The 25,334-nt window shown below is 31.7% G+C and overlaps 2 protein-coding genes across 4 annotated transcripts; both read left to right on the top strand.

Annotated features, from left to right (window-relative positions):
* Positions 1–4,297: 4,297 nt before the first annotated feature.
* On the top strand, positions 4,298–7,487 carry LOC123917014 (homeobox-leucine zipper protein ATHB-6-like). 3 transcript variants are annotated; one of them, XM_045968618.1, is made up of 4 exons: positions 4,479–4,752; positions 4,965–5,051; positions 5,606–5,970; positions 6,718–7,487. In XM_045968618.1, exons 2-4 carry the CDS (start codon positions 4,991–4,993, stop codon positions 7,213–7,215), a joined length of 924 nt encoding a protein of 307 aa, XP_045824574.1. In that variant the 5' UTR covers positions 4,479–4,752; positions 4,965–4,990; the 3' UTR covers positions 7,216–7,487. The 3 variants fall into 3 exon arrangements, with proteins under 3 accessions (XP_045824573.1, XP_045824575.1, XP_045824574.1); XM_045968617.1 differs by having other exon boundaries at positions 4,298–5,051; XM_045968619.1 differs by lacking the exon at positions 4,965–5,051 and having other exon boundaries at positions 4,430–4,752.
* A 10,637-nt stretch (positions 7,488–18,124) lies between these two features.
* LOC123917013 lies at positions 18,125–21,190 on the top strand. The gene is made up of 12 exons (XM_045968616.1): positions 18,125–18,186; positions 18,315–18,348; positions 18,505–18,591; positions 18,682–18,733; positions 18,848–19,040; positions 19,138–19,233; positions 19,461–19,521; positions 19,626–19,690; positions 19,864–19,937; positions 20,030–20,105; positions 20,170–20,494; positions 20,883–21,190. The coding sequence occupies exons 1-9, from the start codon at positions 18,151–18,153 to the stop codon at positions 19,912–19,914; spliced, it is 675 nt and encodes a 224-aa protein (XP_045824572.1). The 5' UTR covers positions 18,125–18,150; the 3' UTR covers positions 19,915–19,937; positions 20,030–20,105; positions 20,170–20,494; positions 20,883–21,190.
* Positions 21,191–25,334: the final 4,144 nt, after the last annotated feature.

Below are 25,334 nucleotides of genomic sequence, written 5' to 3'. Positions count from 1 at the left end.
ATAAGATGTTGTTATCAGTACTGTTCTTACTACTGTAACATTTTTACGCGTTAAGTTTGTGGGTCCAAGTTAATTAGCTACTACTAGCCTACTAGTATGTCTTATTATAGAACAACAAATTAACAGGTCGTCACTAATATGGTTGCCACTTGCCAGAGAATTTGGATATCAATCATGTTTGGATTTTGGCTAGTGTGAATATATAAACTTTTTCAGATTTGAAAATTATGCAATGCTCCATTTTTTTTCTAATTAAAATTATTTGGGTTAAATAAGTTTTTTATCTTATAAATATCTGGAATTTTATTTTTAATTTCTAGAAAAAATTTCAGCAACTTATTCAAAATTATTTTTAGTAATTGTTGAACCAAAGTAAAAAAGCACTTACCTTGAAAGCCACTGTCCATCAGGTTTAATCTAGTAAAGGTTTTGGATAGTATGCATGAAGTCGTAAATTCGATTGAAAAAAAAAAAAACGCTTACCTTAGATGTCAATTTTATAAATGATCCATCCATGGTTATTTACATTTTTAATTAACCAAATCACAATGATTATTGCAATATTGATTATATTTAATGAATTACATTGTGCCCCACCACAAACACACGTGTTGTTAAAGCATTAATTAATAACCATACTTTTCTTATGAAATCTCCATATATCCATCCCATTCCCACCCATTCCATTCATGCTTGGCTGTCATTGCTTTGAAATTGCGTGGGATAGAAATATACGACGAGACAATGGAATGGACTTGATTAGTAGAATTGTCCATAAGTTGAAGCTGGAAACGACAGCATTTATTTATTTATTTACAACTTCATGTATTAATTCCACATGTTTAGGGAAAGTTGGTGCGGGTCTCATGCACTTGAGAGGATTTGCCGATGCAATATATACACACACCCATCCTATCACATGTTCAATGTGTTTTCTGGATTTTCAAGTTGTTGTCAATCACAATTTTTCAATTCGCCCCCTCAAAATATGAGAATTTACCGGAAGCATGTTTGTAAATTGTAATAGTATATTTTATCTGAAAATACAATACTATATAGAGGATATTTTTAATAGTGTACTTTGAAAGAATTAAATATACGGGGCGGATTATGAAACTATTTTGTTTTGTTCAAGTTCATACATAGGCAATCTACAGTGAAATGGATAGGGTTTATTTGCACTACAAGTAGTAACTGGGAATGCATTCTAACCTGGGCCATAACTACTATCCAAACACCTCTATAATATGGGCTATTCTAAATGTATAAATTGAATTTTTCTCTTGCAGCTCCCCGTGTTTCTTTTCAACCACCCATTTTTCTATTTTTCCTCTTGTATAAAAACTTCAAAGTTTTTCTAGTTCAAATTCGGAAAACACATTCCAAAGTATTTTTCCAAGGCAAAAAAATTTGGAAAACACGTTCTGAAATATTTATTCAAGGGCAAAAATGAAAAAACATGAGGTAGCAAAAAAACACGGGGTGGAAAGAGAAATCTTCGTATAAATTAACTCCGAGTGCCATAAGGATTTTATAAGAGAAAGATATTTCTTATATCTTCTTACACTTAGACCCTTGGAGATATTATACATATTTTAAAAATTTACTTATTAATATTAGCTTTGTGTCAACACTTAACACTCATTGTGGAACCAAATTGTAAGGCTGTAGTTTAAATTTCTACGAGATATAAGTTGGGTTTTTTTTTTCTTTGAGAAAATATAAGCTAGCTTATAAATGATAGCAAAATAGGTTAAATTTTTGGTAACAAAAGGATGAGATGATATATGCAACACAATAATAACTTCTCAGGAGATTGCACATCCTAGCTAAGATTACTTTCGTCAAACATGCTTAATTGAAGAGTTCTAATAAAATTCAGTGGTGCAGTCCTAGTATGATCGCACCTACAAAATAGTTTAATTTGGTGTACTTGTGGGAAATCGATCAAAAGTTTCCCCCCAACAATGACCCTATTAGCTAGGACCGTTGAGGAACTTCCATAGAAATCGTGGTTAGTTTTCAACCTAGTTATGTTTGGAGGGGTATCTCATCAGTCATCAGCTAGAGACTTGACTAAAAAAAAATAAAAAATCTAGATGGTTAATTGATAATGGTGTGAAAGCTTTAATATGAGAAGATAATCCCTTGCCAGAGCATTCAAGCTCTAAAGTTTGCATTGTGGTTGCGATTTGGATGATACTACTGTTAGTGATCTCATTGATTCATAAACAAACTTGTAATTTTTTGAGTTTTGAGGCTCAGATTAGCTTTAGCATTCCTCTGTCTTTGAGGCTCTTAGAAGATACAGTACTTTGCTTTGGCACAAATGAGATAAGGAAAGTTTGATCAATAATTGTTCCCATCAGAAATCAAACTTATGTTCTCCTTAACAATATGTCCTAAGAGAAGCTAATTAACCACTCGAGTACAATATAATATTATTAATCACTTTTGGCTCACGGAGCTACTTTTGAAATCTGATGGACCGATAACTTTTGATTCGAGATCGAGAGTTAGAGTCTAGTGACATCTTTAAGGGGTTGGGTTGATGTTTTCTCTGGTTGTTTGGAAGCTGATGAGTGTCCTTCTAAGAATGAGATTCGAAGTGGACTTCTATTAGGTGATATCTGTTTTGGTATTTTCATTGGTGTTCCGCTTATATACGACGCTTTTGTTTTATGGGTAATGCTAAACAGTGCCCCTGGGGCACTAGTTAAGCATACTAAAAAAGGAAACAAATGATAAAGTTAATGATGAGAGAGAATAACTTTTCACATCATTAAAACATTGAATGCACAATTTACGAGATAAAACTTCTATATTTGTATCCTTAATTAGTGCCCCGGGGGCACTGTTTAGCATTTTCCTTGTTTTATAGTTCCTCTTTTATCAGTCTCTGTTCGTCTTGTACAGAGACCTGGTTATTAATAATATTATATTTGCCGTTAAAAAAAAACACTTGAATACAATATCTTGGTTGCATTTTTATTATTTTTTTTTGTTTTTAAACCAACCTATAAGTCACACTATCTATGATAGTTGATTGTCGCGTTAGTAAATGATATCAATGTAAATGCGGTAAAAAATTGGAATGAGAATTACCAAATTATAAAGAGAAAAAATATAAGAGTCAAATTGCATAAAATATAAGTTAGGGTTAACATTGTACATTAAGATATTTTTTGTATTAACTCTCTGATTTTAAGAAAGAAAAACTATGGTAATCGAGATTTTGACCGAGATAAAAAGTCTAATCATCAATAATTATCTTAAATAAGTGTTTCTTGGAAAAAGCTAACATGTGTACTTAATTAAGGCACTTGTTAGTGTACTAATTTCGTTTAAAAATCAATGTTTTTTATTCAAAATGTAATTACTATTTGAATATCTCACGTGCTCTTCATGCAAATGTTAGCATCACTCTTATTTCTAAGGTGAAACACTTATCTAATTGTATTTAGGGCTAAGCACGGACCCGCAACTCGACTCGAAACTGACATAACCGTCAATTCATGAAAGTATCTGATTTGATGCAGGTCGTGTCTCAAGTCAAAAATAGGGAAAATACGGTCATGAATTGTTGTATACAAAACCGAAACCCACCGAACAATCACTAAGATGCAAATTTTTTTAAAAAAATCTTCGGTTTCGAGCACCTATTCGCTCTCAATCTCTTATACTCTTTGCTTTGTTGCTTTTATCCATCTTTGATAGAGGTGATAAATATTATATTTTACAAGCTTCTAATATGTTGATGAATGAGATGTAATATTTTTTTTATTTAGTTTATACTTCTCGTCTACTTGATCTATTATTGTCTTTGTGTACGTGATATTGAACTATTTGAAAAATAAACATTTATGGATCAAGTGAGTTTTGGATGTAACAACAAGATTTCAATCTAACCTGTAACAACCGACTCACTCTACCCATCACCCATATGATTCGGCACCCGAATAAACCAAATATGTAGACCATCAAAATCGAGTCCAAATTAAGTCATTGCGATTTTTGACCTGAAATCGACCAATGCTCAACCATACTTGTATACTTTCCAAACAATTACTTCATTCGATCATTAATATAAGAATGAATTTACTTTTTAGATATATCAATCTCTTAACTTAAAATCGGGAAGTATTACTTTTACAGAGTTGGTTAGCCACATGCTAGCAAGGCGCGTGGTGGCTATTTGGCACAGTAAAACACTGACGAAACACGTATCTTAGTCGGCTCAAATGGCGTATTCAAGCTGGCGAAAGCCACGCCGTTTGGATACTAACGCGCGTGTGCACAGTTCCATAAACACTTCCCTCCCCTTGAGGAAACGGTCAAAACACAAAAAAAGTTGCATTACATTTGAGTTGAATTTAGACTTCATTTACATTTCATATATCTCCAATCCAACCATAGTACCAGTCACACTTAACCCTGGTCAAATTCTAACCCAACTTGGGTTTATTTATACTCACAAACTCAGATGAACTAAGCTTGCCTTTGAACTTCTTCACCCTCAAAACCCTCTCTCTTTCTCTTCCTTTCAATTTCCTCTGTTTGTTTCTTTCTCAACCTATAAAATTTTGACACTATAATCATGTAGAAAAAAAACTAAAAAAAAAAAAAAAACAAGAACAGTGTTGTCACAAAAAAAAATTAATTGGTCACTACTAGATTTGTTGTGTTGTGTGTGTTGTAATTCTTTGATGGATGAAGAGGAACACCAACAACAAGTTTTGAGAAAAAACAAAGGTAGACACATGGAAGTTATTAATGGTGTTACTATGTTGTTGTTTTGTAACTGCTTAAACATTTGTGCTAATTGGCACTGTTTAAGATACCATAACTCTCCTTTTAAGTGAAACAACAAAATATAATCTTTGTTCTCTCACTTTTTGTTTCTCTCTTCAGATCTCAGTTTTTAGTTCACTAATCATAATTAACAACCTTAATCTTTTAATTAGATCTGTCTCTTAGTTTATAAACACTCATGAAGAGACTTGGTAGCTCTGATTCTTTAGGTGCCCTCATGACAACTTGTCCACCACCAGGTTAATTCCTATTTCAGACTTCAATTTTTTATTTTTTTTAATAATAATTTAATTTAATTTTTTTTGTTTTACACTTATCAGACAGATTCATAGTGGGTGTTTGGTCTTTATTGTCATGTCTCAACATTTTTTACAATCTAGCATCTTAATTATTTAGACCTATAAAAAGTATCTTTTTATTTTATTTCTTTCACTCTATTGCATTACAACTCATCATTTAAAGTTAAATTACATATCTTAACATAAACTATGTCTACCTTTGCTATTACGGTGAGTATGTCAGAATCACTGTCACTCATGACTCATCGTGATTTTGCAAAAGCTAAACTCTGTATCTTATGCAAAATCACGGTGATCCGTGTATCACTGTGATTCTGACATTCTCACCGACTCATCCTGATTTTGCAAAAGCTATACGCTATGGCTTATGCAAAATCACGGTAGATCACTGTGATTCTGACATTCTCGACGTGATACCAACCATAATCTATACTTAAAGCTTAATAATGACTATTACTATGTACTTATGTTTGATTTAATTTGGTTTTATATAGAGGAACAAAGTCCAAGGAACAACAACGTGTATGGAAGGGAATTTCAATCGATGTTAGAAGGACTAGATGAAGAAGGTTGTGTTGAAGAACCAGGACAGAAGAAAAGAAGACTAAGTGTGGATCAAGTTAAGGCTTTGGAGAAGAATTTTGAAGTTGAAAACAAGCTTGAACCTGATAGAAAAGTTAAGCTTGCTCAAGAACTTGGCTTGCAACCAAGACAAGTTGCTGTTTGGTTTCAAAACCGTCGTGCTAGATGGAAAACAAAACAGTTGGAAAGAGATTATGGTGTTCTTAAAGCCAAGTATGATGCACTTAAGCTTAATCATGACAATCTTCAACGTGACAATGAAAATTTGCACAAAGAGGTACTTAATCAGTCCCTAAAAGTATAATCTTATTAACTAGATCACACAATTAAGAAAGTTAACTGTCTTACACTATGCACAAAAGTGTGTTTTTTAGCATCAGATCGCTAACTCATATCATATCTCATTTGATCTCATTTTGTGATTTTTTATCCAATAATAGAAGCCAACTTGTGCACCATAATATTGTCTATATAGTAGTATTTACATCAAATGCATTATGCATATGAGTGATATGACGTTTAATTTATATATGTAAGAGCATTTTGAAACAAATACATTTTATTTTGAGTTTAAGGTTTTGTATAACATGTACAAGTTAAACATATTTTTACCATTAGATCAAAAATATCATCTTTAAATTAAAATGTGCACATCACATGGCATTTGATTAAATAGTGAGACTTATTGATCTAAGGCTAAAAACAAATTTGTATATAGTAAAAAACTTATTTCAGTTATGCATCATAGACTTGACATGAGTTTAATTGCTATGTATTGTTAATGATAAAAATAAATTATATTGAAATGATAAAATAATTATAGGTGAGTTTAATTCAATTGGTAGGGTGTTGCATCCATACCCTGAAGCCGGAGTTCGAACTTCGGACGCTCCAATTATTCACTTTAAGATTGAATTTCAGCCACCAAGTTATCTGACTAAAAAAATCAACAAATAACTCAATTTCATGAAGACCCTTTTGTAGAAAGAGTATTAAAAAAGTTGAATTGTGCTTATTTTGGCAGGTTAAGGAATTGAAATCAAGATTACAATTACAAGAAGAAAACACAACTACTGAAAGTGATGTTTGTGTGAAACAAGAGTTGCTGACAATGCAAGAATCAGAAAACACCAATTTTGATGAAACTGCCATTCTTAGATCCGATTCTAAGGACTTAAACTACGACTGTTTCAAAGGTGATGTAGTAGCTTCTCTGTTTCCTGCTGATTTCAAAGATGGTTCTTCAGATAGCGACTCAAGTGCAATCTTGAATGAAGAAAACAACAGTCCCAACGCAGCGATTTCTTCATCTGGGGTTCTTCAAAATCATAACTTTTTTATGTCTCCTGGTTCTTCTTCACTTAAGTTCAATTGTTCTGAATCGTCTTCGCCATCTTCAATGAGTAGCTTTCAGTTTCAGACACAATATGTGAAAATGGAAGAGCATAATTTTCTTGGTACTGATGAGACTTGTGATTTCTTCTCAGATGAACAACCACCAACTCTTCAATGGTGGAATTAACAAAGAGAAGAAGAAGAAAAATAAGACATTATGCAATGGTGTATAGTTGAAATTCGATCTCTGTAAAAAATGATCAATGAATCGCGGGGAGATTGAGAGAGAAGGGGTTGAAGGTTGATCGCATGGTGTGGGGTCGGAGATGAAAGGTTGATGATGATTAAGACCGTGCGGGGAAGGGTTAATTTATGAATAAATAATGATTAGGTCCTAATGAAAATTATGCTGTAAAAATTTTGGAATTCGTGAGTAGAAGATAATTATTACTGTTCTAATGGTTCAATTCTACTTTCTCTCTTTCACTCTCTATCTACCTCTTTTGAAGTAGATGAATAAACCCATTATTTTCTGTAGACTTAATCGATATTTTGAACTCGACCTTTTAAGTTGATAGAAATGGTTGGAATTCAGTTGATTTTGTGGGGATCTCGTCAATTCATTTCTTTGTTTCCCTAGCAATCTTTTATTTGCTTCAAGTACATGTTTCTCCGGCAAAAAAACTGGCCGGAGATGAGGTGTGGCGAGCCGCCCCATTAGTTAATTTTATAAAATTGTCACTTTTTTATATTGTGTTTATTAAAAAATTATCTAAGTACATACCAAAAAAAAATATCATGTGAGTTACAACACTAAATCACGCTAACCAGCGCTAAAAAAAAAATTGTATTAAAAGTAACAATTTTTTATATTTTTAACATATTGACTACACAGTTCTAACATAATTTTATTATACACAAGAGATGATTCATAACCAAGATAGTGGGGACTGAGGAGCAGAAATGTCATGAACGTGTTGTGTGTGGGAATTAAGGAGATGGAACAGAATCTTGTTATCTTCTTCGTATATACTCGAGCAGGTGATCACGAAAGGGGATGGGCAGCTGAATTCAGGTACATAGTTTTCATGGAGGGGATTGGGGGACAAGAGGAAAACTCCAAGAGCAGCTTTATTAAAAGAAAAAGCTAGAGCACCAAGTAGTACTCTGCTTATCATTTCTTATAGGTCTATCTACGGTACGGTTTGTTTTTGGATATATTTCAGCTTTTACAATGAAGCTATCTATTTTTTAATTTGATTGGAATTCAAATGTATATATTACTTATTTATAATTTTTTTTATTTTATAAAACTTTACTTTTAATACAATTTTTTTCCTTGCGCTGGTTAGCATGATTCAATGAAAAATACTTGAATTAACACAAGATTTTAAGTATAAAATGCGAACACACACATAATAATGTGTATCATATAATTATTTAGAAAAATATAAATTACTCCCTCCGATCTTTTTCATAAAAAATTACTCACTTTTAAAATCTATTGAATAATGAATGTATCAGTATATATTACTGACCAAAAACATCAATTATACAATGAATTTAAAACATGTTTCTTATAAAATAAACTAAAATGAGTATTTCATTTTTACCTTTTTCACTTTTGTGAGTGACAAAATTAAATTTAGATTGTTTCAAAAAAAAAAATTAGATCCTCTCCTTGAAGCTTTTTTCAATTTTCTCATGTAAAAATTCAACCGTACAATATGAGAAAGAAAATAATAATTAGATTATAATAAATTATAAAATAAAAATAAAAAAGTGGACCGCATGTTTAATGTTTTAGTGGTGGAAATTAACAATAAAAAATTAAGGGTACTTCTGATGGAGAGTATCTAAATTAAAAGAAATACTTAATTTAGACTCGTATATATAAAGAAAAATGTTAAAGAGAAAAGAAATAAGCTTGACAACATTGTTTTTTTCATTATTTTTATACTCACTATGTACCTAAGGAATCTGGATCCTCTCTAATTTTTCTTAATCTAATGGTTGATAAATTATAAAGAATAAAAATGAAAAAAAAAATCACTTTTTTATTAAAAAAAATAGAGAAAAATGAAAAAAAAATTGGAGAGATCCAAATCCAAATAATTTTCTTTTGAATTTGTGTCAAACTAACTAAGAATTCCTCCTAAATCAGATGCTAAAAATGAAAAAACTAGAAAGTGATTAAAGAGAGTACCTAAAAAGACGTGTCGCATGATTAGATGTGCTTTGTACTCACTCCATTCTAGTTTATTTATATGTGGTCCAATTTCTCAAAATGAGTCGAGTTGAGTCGAACTCGCATAAGTTCGACTCGTTAAGAATAAGTTCAGCTTGAAAATTGGCTCGAGTTCATTACAACTAATTTTTTTAGCTTAAATTCGGCTCGTTTTAAGTTCATAAACAACTAGGTACGATTTGTTAAGTTTAACTCGTTAAGTGAATCATATGATTTTAAAGTCAGGCCAAAATTTTTAAATTGGATCTTTATCTTTTTAAACTATTTATTTTAAAGAAAAGGCAAATATTACAGTAAAATAAAAGTCATCCCAAGTATATAATGGATAAACATGTACAAAATTCAGACCGACATAAATATACAAAACCAAAAATGCAAACAAGTAACAAAGTTGCAAGATTTAGAAAGTATATATGAGTTAAACGAGTCGAATTATATATATAGTTTATGTTCAACTCATTTGGTTCATGATCAAACTCACGAGTCATTTATCGAAACAAGTTTTGAACTATTTGCGAGATTTTACTACCTTAATCCTTTAAAAAATTTCACTTTTTAGATTCTTTGTAAAATTAATATTGTTATGGACTTTATTTGTGGGCTGTATTGGATCAAGTACAATGTCACATCCACCGACCTAATGTCATATTCATTGACCTCCATATATAAAATTTTCACAACCTAATAAGGTATGTCTAACTTCGACCTCCACCTCAAGTTTATACTGACTTGGGCGTCAGAGTGTTTTCTGCGGGTACCCCCAGTTTTTTTGCATCGTCGGTCATCTCCATACTCAGATTCTGACCTCTAACTCGAAGTATTTCTTTCATCGATCCCCCAAATGAGTTATCTACCCTCTTTATCTCTTCATATAAACCTTTAAGTTATATGTAAAATAGGTATATTTAGACAAAATTATAGTCTAGATATATCAAATTTACAATTAATCTAAAAAATAAATATTTTTTATAATGAAAATCGGAAGAAATAATAAAAAACACATTAGAGAAAAATTTGATTTTTTCAATGATTACTAAAGTACTCAAGTTGCTTATAATATGTATATTGGATTCTTTTTTGCCATATTTATAGATCAAATATGAGGTTAGTGATAAAACTTATAAACCGTTAATCTTATACATGATTTATACAATATAAATTTCCAATACAACGATAAATTTTTTTAGGTTACTGATAACCTTTTAATAGTAGTCTCTTTTTAGTGTGGGTGTACAGCTTTAAGCTCGCTTGCAACAGCATATCAGAATAGCACATGGCAAACACTTTCTCTCTATCTCTTATTATGCAATCTCTGCAATTAACTTTTTTTGATCGTGCGTTTGAGTACGTCTTCTGTTTATTGTACACGTGTACGGTGATGGATGTGGTCCCCTAGCCTGTCCATATGTGGTCCTTCTTCTTCTTCTTCATCAACATGAGATGAGTACATGAATGACTGCGTTACTGGGTACGTAGTTACTTATTGGCCAAAACACAGTTAATGGAGTACTTTTTTGTTTTACAACAAAAATCTAAAGGTTATGTACTTTGTCAAACCGTTTTTTATTTTTATTTTTTGATAAAACATATCTACATTTTAAGTTGTTAATAAGAAGATAATGAATTTTTAAAGGGTCATGCACAAACTCTTTTTAAAAAGCACTTTTTAAATAGAAAGTTTTGAAAAGAAAAAAACACTTTTTAAATTTTCGAGGAGTTGACTGCACAAACTCCAATGCCAAATTACTATTTTTACATCCTTAACTAGTGCCCCGGGGGCACTGTTTAGCATTTTCCATTTTTAAAATATGTTATTGTAATAGAGAGAATATAAAAATATCATGTAAGAATATTCTTTGATAAAACATATCTACATTTCATTGTTAATTTTAGTCATATGTTAAAATTAAAGATATTGAATTACATAATGGCGCTACAACATTTTTTTTATTTTAGACAACGGAACATATGATAATGGTTAATGATCTCTTTTTAGGAAGAATTGTTTTGGAGAAATTAAAATTAATTTTTGATAAAAATATTTTTTTAGCAGATTTTACTTATCTCATGGACTCATGGTCGAACTTTGAATTATTTGAGCCAATTATCTGGAGAGAATGAGAGAGTTAATCCAAAAAAAAAATGGTTATTCAAGCATGGAGTATACGTTCATAGTCTTTTTTAATAGGCCATGGTTTTTAAGACATTAGCCACATATTTTAAATTCTGTTTTCTAAAACATATAAAAAAGAGTTTAATTTGTATCCAGTGTCACTGTAAATTTTTTTTTACACGTGCATCTAATGACGTGTTGTCATATCATTTAATAAATGTAACACATGTGCTTTTAAAAACCATACATAATGTGTTTGTATATTATTGGACGCATGTGTAAAATAATTTTACACTAACAGTGTATATAAATTAAATTCTATGAAAAATGATACGGTTTAGTTGTCAGTTTTATGCTACGGTTTTCAATGAACATGTGTGTAGAGATTAGAGCTATCAAAATGGATTGGACTACTTGACCGGTCCATTGACCCTATATTCTAGGACGGGTCGAGTATAAAAACACATGAAAAAAAAACTCGCCTTTTTAGGCTGGCCCATCGGGCCTGTATTTTTCATTGACTGTTCGAGCTGGCCCATCGGACTTGTAGGCCGGTCCGCTAAAAACTAAAAAAAATAGTTTATTTTTTGTGAAATAATTTGTTTTTAAAATAAAAATATTATTTGGGCCGATGAATTTTGTAAAAGAAAGCCCCAAAAAGAGGAGTAGATTGCCATGTGAAAGATAGAGAAAGAAGAGTGAGTTGTTTCTATTTTGACAAAATTGCCCTATATTTTAAGTTGAAATGAAAACATTACCATGTGTCAAATGTGTGTCTATATAAAGAAGGAGCAATTGTTGTGTGGACAAAAGGATTTAGACATTTTTTTAGTCACATATTAAAAAACACTGCAATCATATAATTATTTAAAAAATGTACTATATTTTTTTTCCTTTCCCATGTTTTTTTGTGTGACAAAAAATGTGGTCTAAACTCTTGTGACTATATAAGCATTGTTCATAACAAAGTTGTATATCACATTAGCGTATCACATTGGATTATCTCCTTTTTTCTCTACTTTCAACTAATAGCGCGCACACAGAATCTCTATTAATTAATTATCTTTTTATTTTTTAATAAACAGAGAGAGTGAGATTGAAAGAGAATAGAGAATCAGATAAGGGATTGAGAGAAAAATAAGAAAGGATTCACGATCTTATATGATCGGAATAGTCGTGGCTAGTGGTACGTCTCTTTAGTATGGTGGTGGTGAAAGGGGGAGTGTGTACCCACAAGACACTTCAACGTTCAAGTTAGTATTTGCATAGAGTAAGAGATTTTAGAGAGTGAGAATAGTCTCAGGCCTGAAGTCAATGTCATTAATGTGAGGGCGAATCTAGCGTCCTCGACATTAATGATTGTCAAAATAATGACTGACAAGTCATGATTGACAATAAATATCAATGATTCTCATATCGATCATTTCAAAAATGTCAATTTTTATGACAGCTGAACATAAACGCATGACCTTAAACTAATGTAACCGTTCTCGACATGATCTCGAGACCATTTTGAATTTAGACCCGGTCCAAAACAATCCATATCCAAGAATATACCACTAAGGAAAACCCATGGGTTCACTTATCGATCATAGTAAAGCCAACACAAAGCCTTCCCACATCAACCCAAATAAGACTAGATTTTGATTGAATTAATAGTTTATAAGCTCATAGCACCGAAAAAGATTTGTTTGATAAACATTTTTTAAAAAAAGTTTATAACTTATTTTCCAAACCAAGCAGCTTATGAACTTATAGTTTATCATTTTCCCTTCCAATTTTACCCTTTTCTTCTTACCTAAAAATAATTAAATATTAATTAAACATATATTTTTTATGTCATTTTATATTTATAAGTTAGTTCAACTGGTAATTTTACCAAACACCACAAATGACTTGTTTGGATTAACTTATATCTGAGTTTATGCAAAACATCTTATGCAAATAAATAAGCTTTAATGTACTATTATAAATTTTTCAAGATAATTTATGAAAAACAGCTTATAAAGATATGAGTAATTTTTTTAGTAAAAACTTATGAATTAACATAAAAATTTATTTATTTGCATAAATTCTTTTCATAAACTTACAAATAAGTCAAATTCAAACGAACCTTAATTCAATATTAACTAACTTATTTACTAGTATAACCTAAAAGTTAACTTATAAATTATTCGTTATAAGTTTATTCGATCATCTCGGATGAAATCCATTCCCCTTTCCTTCCTAATGGATGAGGGTCCTACGCGCCCCAAGTTTTGATTCCTGTATGAGTAGAGCCATGTGACGTGGGTCCAATATGCTGTATATATAACATGTCAATTTCAAAAGGTCACAGTCACGTAAAAAATTGCAACAAAGCTGGGAGCTGGACGACGAGAATATGTACAGTTTTTCTTCTTTAGAAAGAACCCACATTGTTGACAGCTCATCTACCTAATATAAACATGCCACCTCTCAAAGACAAATATTTTTGTTTTATTTGCTTTTTTTTTTCTTTCTTCTTTTCCAAACAATTAATGAACAAAGAAATTTGATATTCATTCTTACTAAACAAGCTTCTTTCTTATGTATGTGTGTGGTCCTTGCTCCTTACAAAATTTTAATCATGAGATGTTGATAATGGGAATCTTAATTATCCTTTTAAAGCAACACTTCTTGTGTTTCTCAATTGAACTAAATTAGCTAAATTAAGATTGAGATTATTTTATTCATCATGCTAACAAATGGTAGTATTTCTATTTCAAGCTCCTCTAGAAGAAATTGTTTGTGAAAATTCCAATTTGATTTTTGATGACTTATATTTTTGTTAAATTTTACTTATTTTGCAGTTAACTATGAATTATTGGAATCATATTTTTTGAAAATTTGAGAGTTAATAAAAAAAATAGTAGTATTTCAAGAGTACTATTTGGACAAGGGAGGAGAGGGTTGTCGTGGTGGAGGGAGTTAGGGCGTATTCAGGATGGTGAAGGTGGGTTAGTTATTTATAAATCGATCTCTATTTTTCAAATTTTAAATTTGACTAAAATTTTTTAAAATTTATAAAAGTGACTCAAAAATAATAACAACAATTTTTTTTATTACTCTTCCCAAATACACACATTTAAAAATAAAGGTGTAATTCAATTAAATTGGCTAGAATACTAAATTTTCAAAAATATAATTTATTACTTCGTCCAAACACACTCTAAAAATACCACTGTTTATGAAATTTTTTAAAAAAAATCTTAAAAATACATGCATCATTTGCAGGGCGCAGGGTGCACTAAGGAGTCGGATCTTCAATTTTTGGAGCCTAAAAAATAGTTATATGGGATGGTAAGTATATGTTTTTAGAAAAAATAAAGTGCTGATTTAAAAAAATAAAAATAGTAGTAGATCTAAATTTGAAGTTTTACTTACAGTCTACTATTATAAAAAAGAGTTAAGGGTAACATATGATTTTCGTCCCTACAAAATTAATGAATTTTGGTTTTTGTCCCTATAAAAAAATCACTTGTTTTCATTCCTAAAAAAATTTGTTTCGTTTTTAGTCCCTACAAAAGCATTTGTTTTCATCCCTACTTGTGTATTACATTTAATTTGTTTTCTTTTTTCTTCTTCTCATAATCGATAACCAATTAAAAATTATTTTAATATCTTCCCATGAAACTTATTTTTAAATTTTTTTTTTGTCTTTCTCAATTAATGTACTCCCTTTGGTCTAATATATATAAACAAATATTAATTTTTTAGATTCATTGAATAACTAATGTATTTGGTTCATCTTAAAGACCAAATAAATTAGTTATCTATTAAACTTTTTTTTACTTATATATGAAATCGAAAATAGTATATAACATAATTTTATAGTCTGTTTGGTTAGAAGGAAAAAAAATATGAAGAAAGAAAAAGTCAAAAACCAAAAAATAAATTTAAACTAAATCTTAGTCTATACTTACTCCTCAATTTCCATATTTCCTTCATTTCCATTTTCTTTCCTTCAAACTAAAGATACCCTTGATGCTGCAACTTTGCCTAAGATGAAAACTGTCCCTATGAAGGGGATAATCTAGGGGGAATAAATAGTGATTTTATAATGCCGCAAATTTGTACTAGTAATTAAGTGGTTGCATATAGAACAAAAATAAACAGGGTATTTTCTTCCCCAATCCCTATAGACTATAGTTTATAGTAGTACAATCTTTATTTGTTGCTTTCTTCCTTCTCCCACTTCAGGTGCTTCCCGTTGGCTAGCTTTTACTATATCTTTTCTTTTCTTTAAAAAATCATCGTTTGATTCCTATTTTGCTAACCCTCCCCCAATTGGCACAATTAATTAATATATGGCCATCATTTGTATTGCTTTTCATGTTTATTTATTGGGGGGTATCTATCTAAGGCAGCTTGCACATTAGGTAGCATGCTCCATATTTGCCCTCACAATGAATACCATGTTTGATCTTTCCATTGGATGTGAATTCAAATAATATAGAAAGATCAACTTGTTCTGGACAAATCACATGAACAAAATGAATTAAAACATGCCCCAACATCTAATTAAATTTAGATTAGAGGAATGTTTGGCACGCACGACAACGATGGGGAACCACGATGTCGAGTTCGTACGACATTGGTAGCGACGTCGAATTCGTACAAGGGCAGCAGTAATAATATATCGGGCCTATTATAATGCTATTTAGGATTGATATCTACATTTCGACGATCCAATTGTTAACTGATTTTACATTAGTTGATTATGATGAAGTCGATTAAAAAGAATGCTTTCACATCAGCCGGTGACTAGTACACATTATTTTTTTTAGCGTACTATTTTTAATTTACACAAAACTGTACACTCTAAGATATTTTCCACCCTAATATCCGAAGACTGTGGGAAAATGAAAGAAGAGCAATACAAAGTCAACTAATATGAACAAGAGGGTACATGCAGATTAATGAACACAATAATGTTGAAACTTGAAAAACAAATTGGAGAAGAAGGAGACACGAATCTCAAGGTATGATAACGACCATTGGATAGTATAGAAAAGGAGTTAATGAGAGAGACCTTACAGTTAATGACAAAAAAACTAGGGACAACTTATTTTGGGATTGCCATTCAAAGGGACTTTATTTGGATTTTGGACCACCACTAAGATCCAACATTTCTCATGATGATAAGTAATGATTCAGCTCAAAGCTAGTACTAGTATAACAAATGTTAGTACTAATTTTTCTTGTGATAGTAGCTTCAATGGATATAGCTTAAGTGTATGTTTTGTACAAATGTTAGTACTAATTTTTCTTGTGATAGTTGAAACCAAGTATTACTAGTAACATGTTGAAAGATCAATCGGCCAAAATACTAATTATGAGCAGGCAAGCAACTACAATATTCTTCTTATGATTATTTTTTATCATGTGATATAAATTTTCAATCCGGTGAAGAAAAAAATAACATTCAAAAAACAAATGTTGAATAGTTTTGTCATTCCCGCATCCACCCCCCACAAAATCGTAAATGAGCATCACTAGTACAAATATGACATATTACACTTCATATTTACATCTGACGAGCATATGTCAGATGTAAAAAGCTATATGGAGTAACCTTTTCATCTGGCTTCAATATCCACAGATGTGAAAAATAAATAGACAAGACTTTTTACATCTGACTTCAATGTACCAGAGGCATAACTAAATGCGGTGGCAATCTTGTAATTATGGTGAAAATTATCTAAAATATGTATATATCTGGCCATATTTAGCCACAGATGTAAAATGTCAGGTTAAATAAAAAAATAAAAAATAATATCTCTCTCCCAATTATCAAAAGAAATAAACCCAGCAACACCCACCCTCTTCACCTTCACGCACGAAGAAGCAAAACCCCTCTCTCACCTTCAAGTACGAAGAACCAAAACCCAGCGCCGTCCTCACCTTCAATTCGCACCCAAAACGCAGCAACCCAGCGCCGTCCTCACCTTCGCAAGAACCAGCGCCGTCCTCTCTCTCAACTCACCACCACCGCCGTCCTCTCTCTCACAAACCCTAACTCTAAATCGAAGTTTAACTCCAAATCGAAGCTTCTCATTCTTTCTCCGGCCTCTACTCTCACGAATCGAAGCTTGTTTTTCTCTCTCACATCGATTCAGGTACTCTTCTTTCTTTTTTAATCCTTTTTAAATATTTTCCTTTTCGTGATTTCTGTCGTGATTTTCCTTTTTAATACTGGTGTTAAGCTAAATCTAAGTGCTTATAAATTTCTGTCGTGATTTTTGTCGCTTATCCGTAATCTCTCTCTCTGATTTTGAGAAATGGTAAATTAGCTTATTGCATTGTGATTACTTACTAATAATTAGTTTATGCTATTAGTTTGTGATTGAATTGATTCTTTTGTGTTGAGGAAATTTTAGCAAAGTGAAACTAAATTGATAGCTATATAAATTGATATCTTAATACCAGTATAATATAGATTTTGATGGTTTGACCTTGCCAAACATAACCTAAGTCTTAATTGAAAACATAGGGAGTGAATTCGCTAGTAGCCCCTTGATCACTAGCTGAAGTATATCAAGCAGTAGTTTTGTGTTTTACTGGTTTTACGTGTATAAATGAATATACTGTAAAATATTTTTCACAATTCTACTTAAATTGCTGATTATACTATAGAAATATTCATAAGCTTGGCTACAATAATCCAAATTATTTATTGCTTCTTTTGCTCTTATGTGACAAAATTTTGCACTATCACATGACAGGTTCTCAGGATTCATATGCGAAGTAAACAAATTGGTTGGACACGCCAAAAAGTTAGTAGCATCGGATCATTAATTTTTGAAATTTCTTTATAGATGCTAGTGTTTGAACTTTGAAGTACATTCTAGTTTTTTTGTGCCTCTAGTCCTAAGTCTTGATTATAATAGCTACTATTTTTCAGGTTCTTCATATCATGGTTGCCACTTCCAACTTGGGTAAGACTAGTTTTGTAAGTCCTTCAATAAAGCGTGTTGCTATTTTGCGTTGTAATTCAATGTGTTGAAGTTCAAAACTAGGAAACTATACGCGATAGCTTATTCTGTTCATTCAACTCATTAGTTTTGAACATATTTTTCCTCATGTATTCGTAGGGTACTGTATCTATTTTACAAGTACTGTTTTTGCAACTTGCAATGGATGGTATTGCTGGTACGGTGTTTGCGGCTTTATTCTTATGGGTATGTGCATTCAAAATTCATGTTTTCATAGTCGCTTTGTTTGAAACTTGATTGTTTACTAGCATTCTTACTAATGAAATTTTGCTGCAGCCTCTCCCAAAGTCGTGTTTTTAGCAGCGTTTCTACTTCTGCTATCGTTCTGGTATGCCATAGTATCAATGAGTTAAAAAGTATCAGAAATTTCTTGTGCTTTAAGGCTCTCCTTCTATAGTGAAATGGTTATTCATAAAGTGTATGTATCGTTTTGTGGACAAAGGGTCGACCTTTGCCATCAGGAAAATGAAGAAGAATTGGACGATGAGGAGGATAATGTCGAGAATAGGACACAACAGGCCTTGTTGGAAGGTATCATGAGGGAACAACATGGTTCAGGTCGCATGAAAAGCCACCGGAGATGCTGTTCAATCCAAGGCATTCATATTGGTAGCCGACAAAAATATGTCATAATGGTAAAGGGAGTGGATCAACAAATTTTTTCCTTGTTTAGAATAAGTTTAATCACTAAATTATCTATATCAAGTAGATTTGATGCGTTTCTTCCTCCAGATTATGGTTCTAACCTTTGTTGTGATGATGGCGTTTGCCATACTGATCTGCGTTGGAAATGACAAAAATCCAATCGATCCATCAATTGTTGCTCGGGTATTAAACACTCACTACTCCATGCATCACATAGCTTTTTATCTGTGTTATCAATTTTAGATTGTGTAAAATAGTGGTTTGTTCAAATTACCCTACGTAACAATGCTATAGAGCTGCTATAGCCGGTATTTGACAATATTTTGCGCTAAACAACGTATTGCGGAACAATAGTGATTTGTTCAAATTCCACTATGCAATAAATAACTATAGCTGCAATTATTGTGTAGGTATATGAAACATTTCTCGCAATAATGATACTTATATTGGCTGGAGCATTAGGCTGCTACGGTAAGCTACTATGTATTCTTAGTCTCCTTTATGAATAACTATCTCATAGTTTACAATCCATTAAGTCAGTTATTTTCTTCTTCCTCAATCTTTTCCCTCTATAGGTCTCCTTCTATTCTTCAAATTACGGAAAGTACGATCAGAGAATGCTTCATCAGAAATGTGGAAGGTTTCTTTCAAAACTCTTAATTGTTAACTTCGTTTTTGCACTTACTCTATATGTTGCGTTAGAAACCAATGTTAAGAGATAATCCAATAGACTCTAAATTATTCTATGATGCAATCGAGATATTTTTCATATATTCGAACATGTATATTATGACGAATTTGCTGCGTATGCAGGTTATCAGTTTAGCTATTATTTCTATTATATTTTTTCATCGAGTGCATTAGTAGCTCTCAACACAGATATACCTGTAAGTTTAGTTGCCTTCAGCGTTTTTTCTTAGTTTCACTAATGATAAGTTTTTCTGTATTTATGCTGTTTTAATCTTGCACCTTTTGACAGCTTTTCTATCATTGGCATTTAAAGTTCATATATGGAGTTAAAGCTTTTGTTTACTTGATTCTTTATTATGTTATCGGTAATCACTCTGTCTAAGATAATCATTTTGAATGTTTTTCTGCTAAGTTCCTTTATCCAAATGTGTTCTTCTTTGCCATCAGCTTATTTGTTATGGATAATTAGAGAATTGCCGCCTCCGATCACAAATAGTATACAAGAAGAACCGAGAGGAACATATACTTTCATCAGCCATTCCGACGAGACATCTGACTCGAATCATCCTAGGTCTTGGACTACAGCTACAAGTTCAAACAGTCAGGTTCACTTTATTATTTTGGAAGGGCTTCAAGGTCATCATCGAATACAAATGTCACTGAGCAGCTCTCACAACTAGAAGAAAAACTTAGAGCTGAATTTGAAGAGAAGATGGCTGAAGAGCGTCAATTGATGCAAAAGAATTGGATGGAGGTATTTTTTTCTTTTCTTGATTGTCGCTTTTTTTTCCTGCATTTATGGTTTTCTGCAGTTTCCTGCATTCTGCATTAGTCGGGCCGAACGTTAGTGTCTACGACCCATTCTGCATATATAAGTATTTGCCTATTTGCCTGATTAGTACTTCTGCATTCTGCATTAGCTGTGTAGTTTCCTAGATGTGTAGGACTTTCTTCCACAATTAGAAATTCTTGACATTTCTCACAATTGTCTTCTTGGAACACTTCCTTCCCTGTTTCCTAGCTGCATTAGCTGTTGTAGTTTCCTAGCTGTGTTTTGTATTTGGAATTATAATGGCATCATTTTAATCCTAGCCTTCTCACTTCTCATATGCTTCATTCTTGATCATGTATATGTATTGTAGGTGTTCGATGATCCCACGTCATTAACCGAGGAGGCGATGTATGAATTGCGAAACAACTAGGCTACTTGTTTTCTTGACCTGTACAATCCCGAGGTAGATTATGATGTTTCCGATGATGAGGTTTAGGAGCTAGCTAGTTACAATGGATTCACATTAATTAGGATGTTTTGAATTGTAATGACTTGTAGTTTGCTTGAATGTTATAACACTTTGGATTGTTGGTATTTTGCTTGAATTGTAAGACTTGGTATTTTATTTGAATTGTAATGACTTGGTTGAATGTAATTGTATTTTGGTTGAATGTTGAATTGTAATGCTATTTTGGTTTTTTTTTAATTACAAAATAGGATTTAAAATATAAAAAAAAAATGCAGGATTTTGAAGAAAAAAAAAAATTAAATAAAGTTACTATTTCACATCTGGTGACTTGGTCAGATGTAAAAGGTCCAATTTAATTAAAAAAAAAAAATTGGTCAGCTGAAACACGAGAACAGAGGTAAAAGGGGATACCTTTACATCTGGCGAATGTCAGATGTAAAAAGCGTAAACTTACTACTTCTCGTACGTCTACCTCTGACTGGGGTCAGATGTAAAATGGGGTTTTGGCCAGATGTAAAAAGTGTTTTCTGTACTAGTGCATGGAAAACATCTATATACGGATTAAATCATTCATTCATTAGAAGTTAGTTCTTTAGCAACGTCCACGCAAACAATGACACTTTCAAAAGAACCATCATATTTAAAATGATACCACATAAAAAGACTATCAAAGCCTCCAATCTTCTCTACAAGCAAAGCAAACTTGACAAAGTATTTGCGACATGACTATGATTCTAAAGATATTCATCATTTACGTTAACTTACAAAGAAACATAATCCAACAAAGCACTACACTCCTCAACTAACCTCTTTCTCCCACTGAAACGGTATTCTCTCAATCTCCACCCATCACCATCCAAACTCACACTCTAGTGAAACAATCACAAAGAACTTCCCATTGAACCAAACATTAATTGACAAACAAACTAAACAATCTAGCGAAACAATCACAAAGAACTCTCACAAAGAACAATCACAAAGAACAATCACAAGGATACTTTACGAGAAGAGGAGAAATTTTTCGATTTTTGTTTTCTCTCCATTTATTTAAATAATATCTATAATTGCTATCAATAAAATTATATATAGCTGATTTTTATTCCTCTATTTCATCAGGTTGGTACACTATACGCCGATTTTTATATATGCTAGACCCTTACCCTTGCGATGCACGGGTGTGATGCGATTGTTTTTATTTTACAATTGCATAAAACTGAAACATTAAATATTATCAAAATAATAGAATCTGAGATTCAAAAGATTTATTTTCTAAGGAGAAGTGATGTGACATTGTAAGTGACTGATATAGTTAGACATTGTAAGTGACTGATATAGTTAAATGAAGAAATATTATTGGTTTAAGGATTATGGTTTACTTTACATGAGTAACAGAATAACTATCTAAAATTTATATATATAGAAGTAATAGGATATATCTCCGCACAACATATAAATCTATTTCAAAACACACAAAGGATTGGATGAAAAGATATGTACATCACTTTTTATTGGATGAAAAGATATGTACATAACTTTTTTTTGTCTAAAATTATATATAAACACTTAGTCAGGCCATCTCGCAACCGATGTGGGACTTCTTAACACACCCCCTCGCGTCCAACGCTATTGGGCTTGGTACGCGGATATAAATGGTAGGTGGCCCGATATCGGGTGGCCCAACGAATCTTAGAGAGGCTTTGATACCATCTTAGAAATGAGTATTGGGCCTAACTCATCCTTACAAAACCGGCTTGTAAGGTGAGGATTGCCTCTAGTATATAAACACTTAGTCAGGCCATCTCGCAACCGATGTGGGACTTCTTAACACACCCCCTCGCGTCCAACGCTATTATCGGGCCACCTACCATTTATATCCGCGTACCAAGCCCAATAGCGCTGGACGCGAGGGGGTGTGTTAAGAAGTCCCACATCGATTGCGAGATGGCCTGACTAAGTGTTTATATACTAGAGGCAATCCTCACCTTACAAGCCGGTTTTGTAAGGATGAGTTAGGCCCAATACCCATTTCTAAGACACTAATCATAATTTTAGCTGTTCTAGACTCTTGACCGTTCATTGTAGAAATATTTTTTGTTTATTTTGTTCATAACATTTAGTACATTGTTGATATTAATAGATTATATATCACAATTTAAATTTGAAATTTCGCAGTTTTCTGAATGAATTTTAGTGGTATTTATACAAAACAAAGTTATATTTTTGACTTTGTCTAATATGCACAAAATTCTTATGTTGTGCATGGCGGACAAGTGATCATTTATATTATAATGAATACAAGTTTTACAATATTCATCACTGTATTGAAAGTATATATATCATATAAATCATTCATAAAAATTTTGAAAAATTTTAAAAATTATTTGATATGTTATTGAGACACATCAAAATTAACGGTATTTAATAAAAACTCATAAATCGTTAATTTTGATGAGTCTCAATAACATATCAAATTATTTTCAAAAAATTTCAAAATTTTTATGAATGATCTATATGATATAAATTTTCAATCCGACAGTTAATTTTATAAAATTCGTATTTATTATAATATAAATGATTATTTATTCACTATGCACAATATTAGAAGCTTATGCATTATAGTCTTGGGCTATATTTTCATTTACAATATTTTGAGGCAGCTTTTAAAATTATCTGCATTTTTCTTTTCCGTTTTTTAAATATAAAGAAAGTGATGGTGATTGCCCATTTCAAACCTTTTTGAAAATTTGGAGTTTAGTACGTGTCTTGCATCAGTGGTGGGGACCTTGAGTTGAAAAAAAAGCAATGCCCAAATATTATAATCTCTATATTTTATAGTGTATAGTAGTAATATTAATGAAATGAAACTGCATTATAAATTATAATAAAGGATTTGTTAATATTAAATCTCACTTACGTCCCCATCCATTCCTATTACAGGCTTCGCTGCTTCTGAGCTGAGCTGAGCTAGGGAATGCTTATCTGGCTCGGCTAGTAGTTAGCCGAACTTCTAATTTTGAGGTAAATATGCATTGCGGGTATTTAAAAAAGGGTATGCTAACCAGTGTTTCCGGAGCACTAGTTAAAGATACTAAAAGGAGTAATTTTTGCATTGAAAAGAGCATTTTTTATACTTATAAAAATTAGATTACACAATTTTCAATACATTCATACCTTATTTAGCTCCTTAAACAGTGCCTCAGGGGCACTAGTTAGCATTTTTCTTTAAAAAATTATTTTTATTGACACAGGTATTTAAAAAAATATGAGAAAATAATCTCCCTGAATGTGCAATTTGCTGTCATTCTAGTCTCTAATTCAAGATAAAATACAAAATACTCCTTAAATTTGCAACTTGTTAGTTACTTTGGTTCTTAACGTTAAAAAACCGAAAAAAGCAAATATGGCATTTTTGGGACACGTGACACACTGATATATTTGTGGATGGATGATTTGGACAGATACTAAAATGACAATATTTTTTTTTTCATTTCTCATTCTTCTTCACAGATTCATCAATGAAAACCAAAATTTTAAACCCAATTTTAAAAAAATCTTATGATAGAAGCACAGATCAAGATAAAAATCTCCCCATAAAAGACGGTAGCAGCAGTATAGCAACAATAGCGGCAAAAGTAAAAACAAGAACAAAAATATAGAATCATCAAAAAAGGTAGAAGGTAAGTTCAAGTTTTCTTTTATATCATTTAGTTCAACAAAAGGTACAAAAGGGTGTCATGAAAACAAAGAAGATAAACAGAAGAATAAGAAGAAAGCTGCAATTGCTCATTGCAAAAATTCATATTCCATTATGTTGAGTCTTGAGGGGTGGAAGATCATCACATCGGACTTTGAATAATTTTACAAGTGAGTTTGACACCACACTTTAACTCAAAATCTTAAGGTGTTAGTTTTATGAGTCCGCTCATTTATAAACAATTCAACATTCATTATTTCTTCCGATGTCGGATTCAACTCACACTTGAAAATACCACATTAAGACCAATGAAAGAAGAATGTAATTGCTATCAATCAAGAATACATGGTTAAATAATCCAAATTACACTAGCATTTGTTTTATTAAAAAAAATCCTAGTTATTCTATATGTGGGAATTTTGACATGATTAATGTAATCTCTAACATTGTCTTTGGACATTCATCCATAACAACGTGTCCATTTGTGCTAAAGCGGGAGAAGAAAAGGAAGGAGTGAGTCTCTGTTTCTAACATAAAATTTTGTTCTATCATAAGATTTTTTTTTAAATTTTGTATTTCATTATTGAATGTGCGAAGAAAATGAAGAAGAATGACATGAAGATAAATAAATTAACAAAAAAAAGTTATTGTCATTTTAG

Source organism: Trifolium pratense, linkage group LG3 (genome assembly GCF_020283565.1).
Source record: "Trifolium pratense cultivar HEN17-A07 linkage group LG3, ARS_RC_1.1, whole genome shotgun sequence".
NCBI classification, from domain to species: domain Eukaryota; kingdom Viridiplantae; phylum Streptophyta; class Magnoliopsida; order Fabales; family Fabaceae; genus Trifolium; species Trifolium pratense.
Note: the sequence above shows the minus strand (reverse complement) of the source record. Positions and strands in the feature narration are given on the sequence as shown.

Bases quoted from the DNA above. Each gene is read 5' to 3' on its own strand.
- LOC123917014 (XM_045968617.1), top strand. From the start codon at position 4,991: ATGAAGAGACTTGGTAGCTCTGATTCTTTAGGTGCCCTCATGACAACT. The intron at 5,052-5,605 runs GTTAATTCCTAT...GGTTTTATATAG, and splicing joins GACAACTTGTCCACCACCAG to AGGAACAAAGTCCAAGGAAC. The intron at 5,971-6,717 runs GTACTTAATCAG...TTATTTTGGCAG, and splicing joins ATGAAAATTTGCACAAAGAG to GTTAAGGAATTGAAATCAAG.
- LOC123917013 (XM_045968616.1), top strand. From the start codon at position 18,151: ATGCGAAGTAAACAAATTGGTTGGACACGCCAAAAA. The intron at 18,187-18,314 runs GTTAGTAGCATC...ACTATTTTTCAG, and splicing joins TTGGTTGGACACGCCAAAAA to GTTCTTCATATCATGGTTGC. The intron at 19,234-19,460 runs GTATTAAACACT...ATTATTGTGTAG, and splicing joins ATCCATCAATTGTTGCTCGG to GTATATGAAACATTTCTCGC.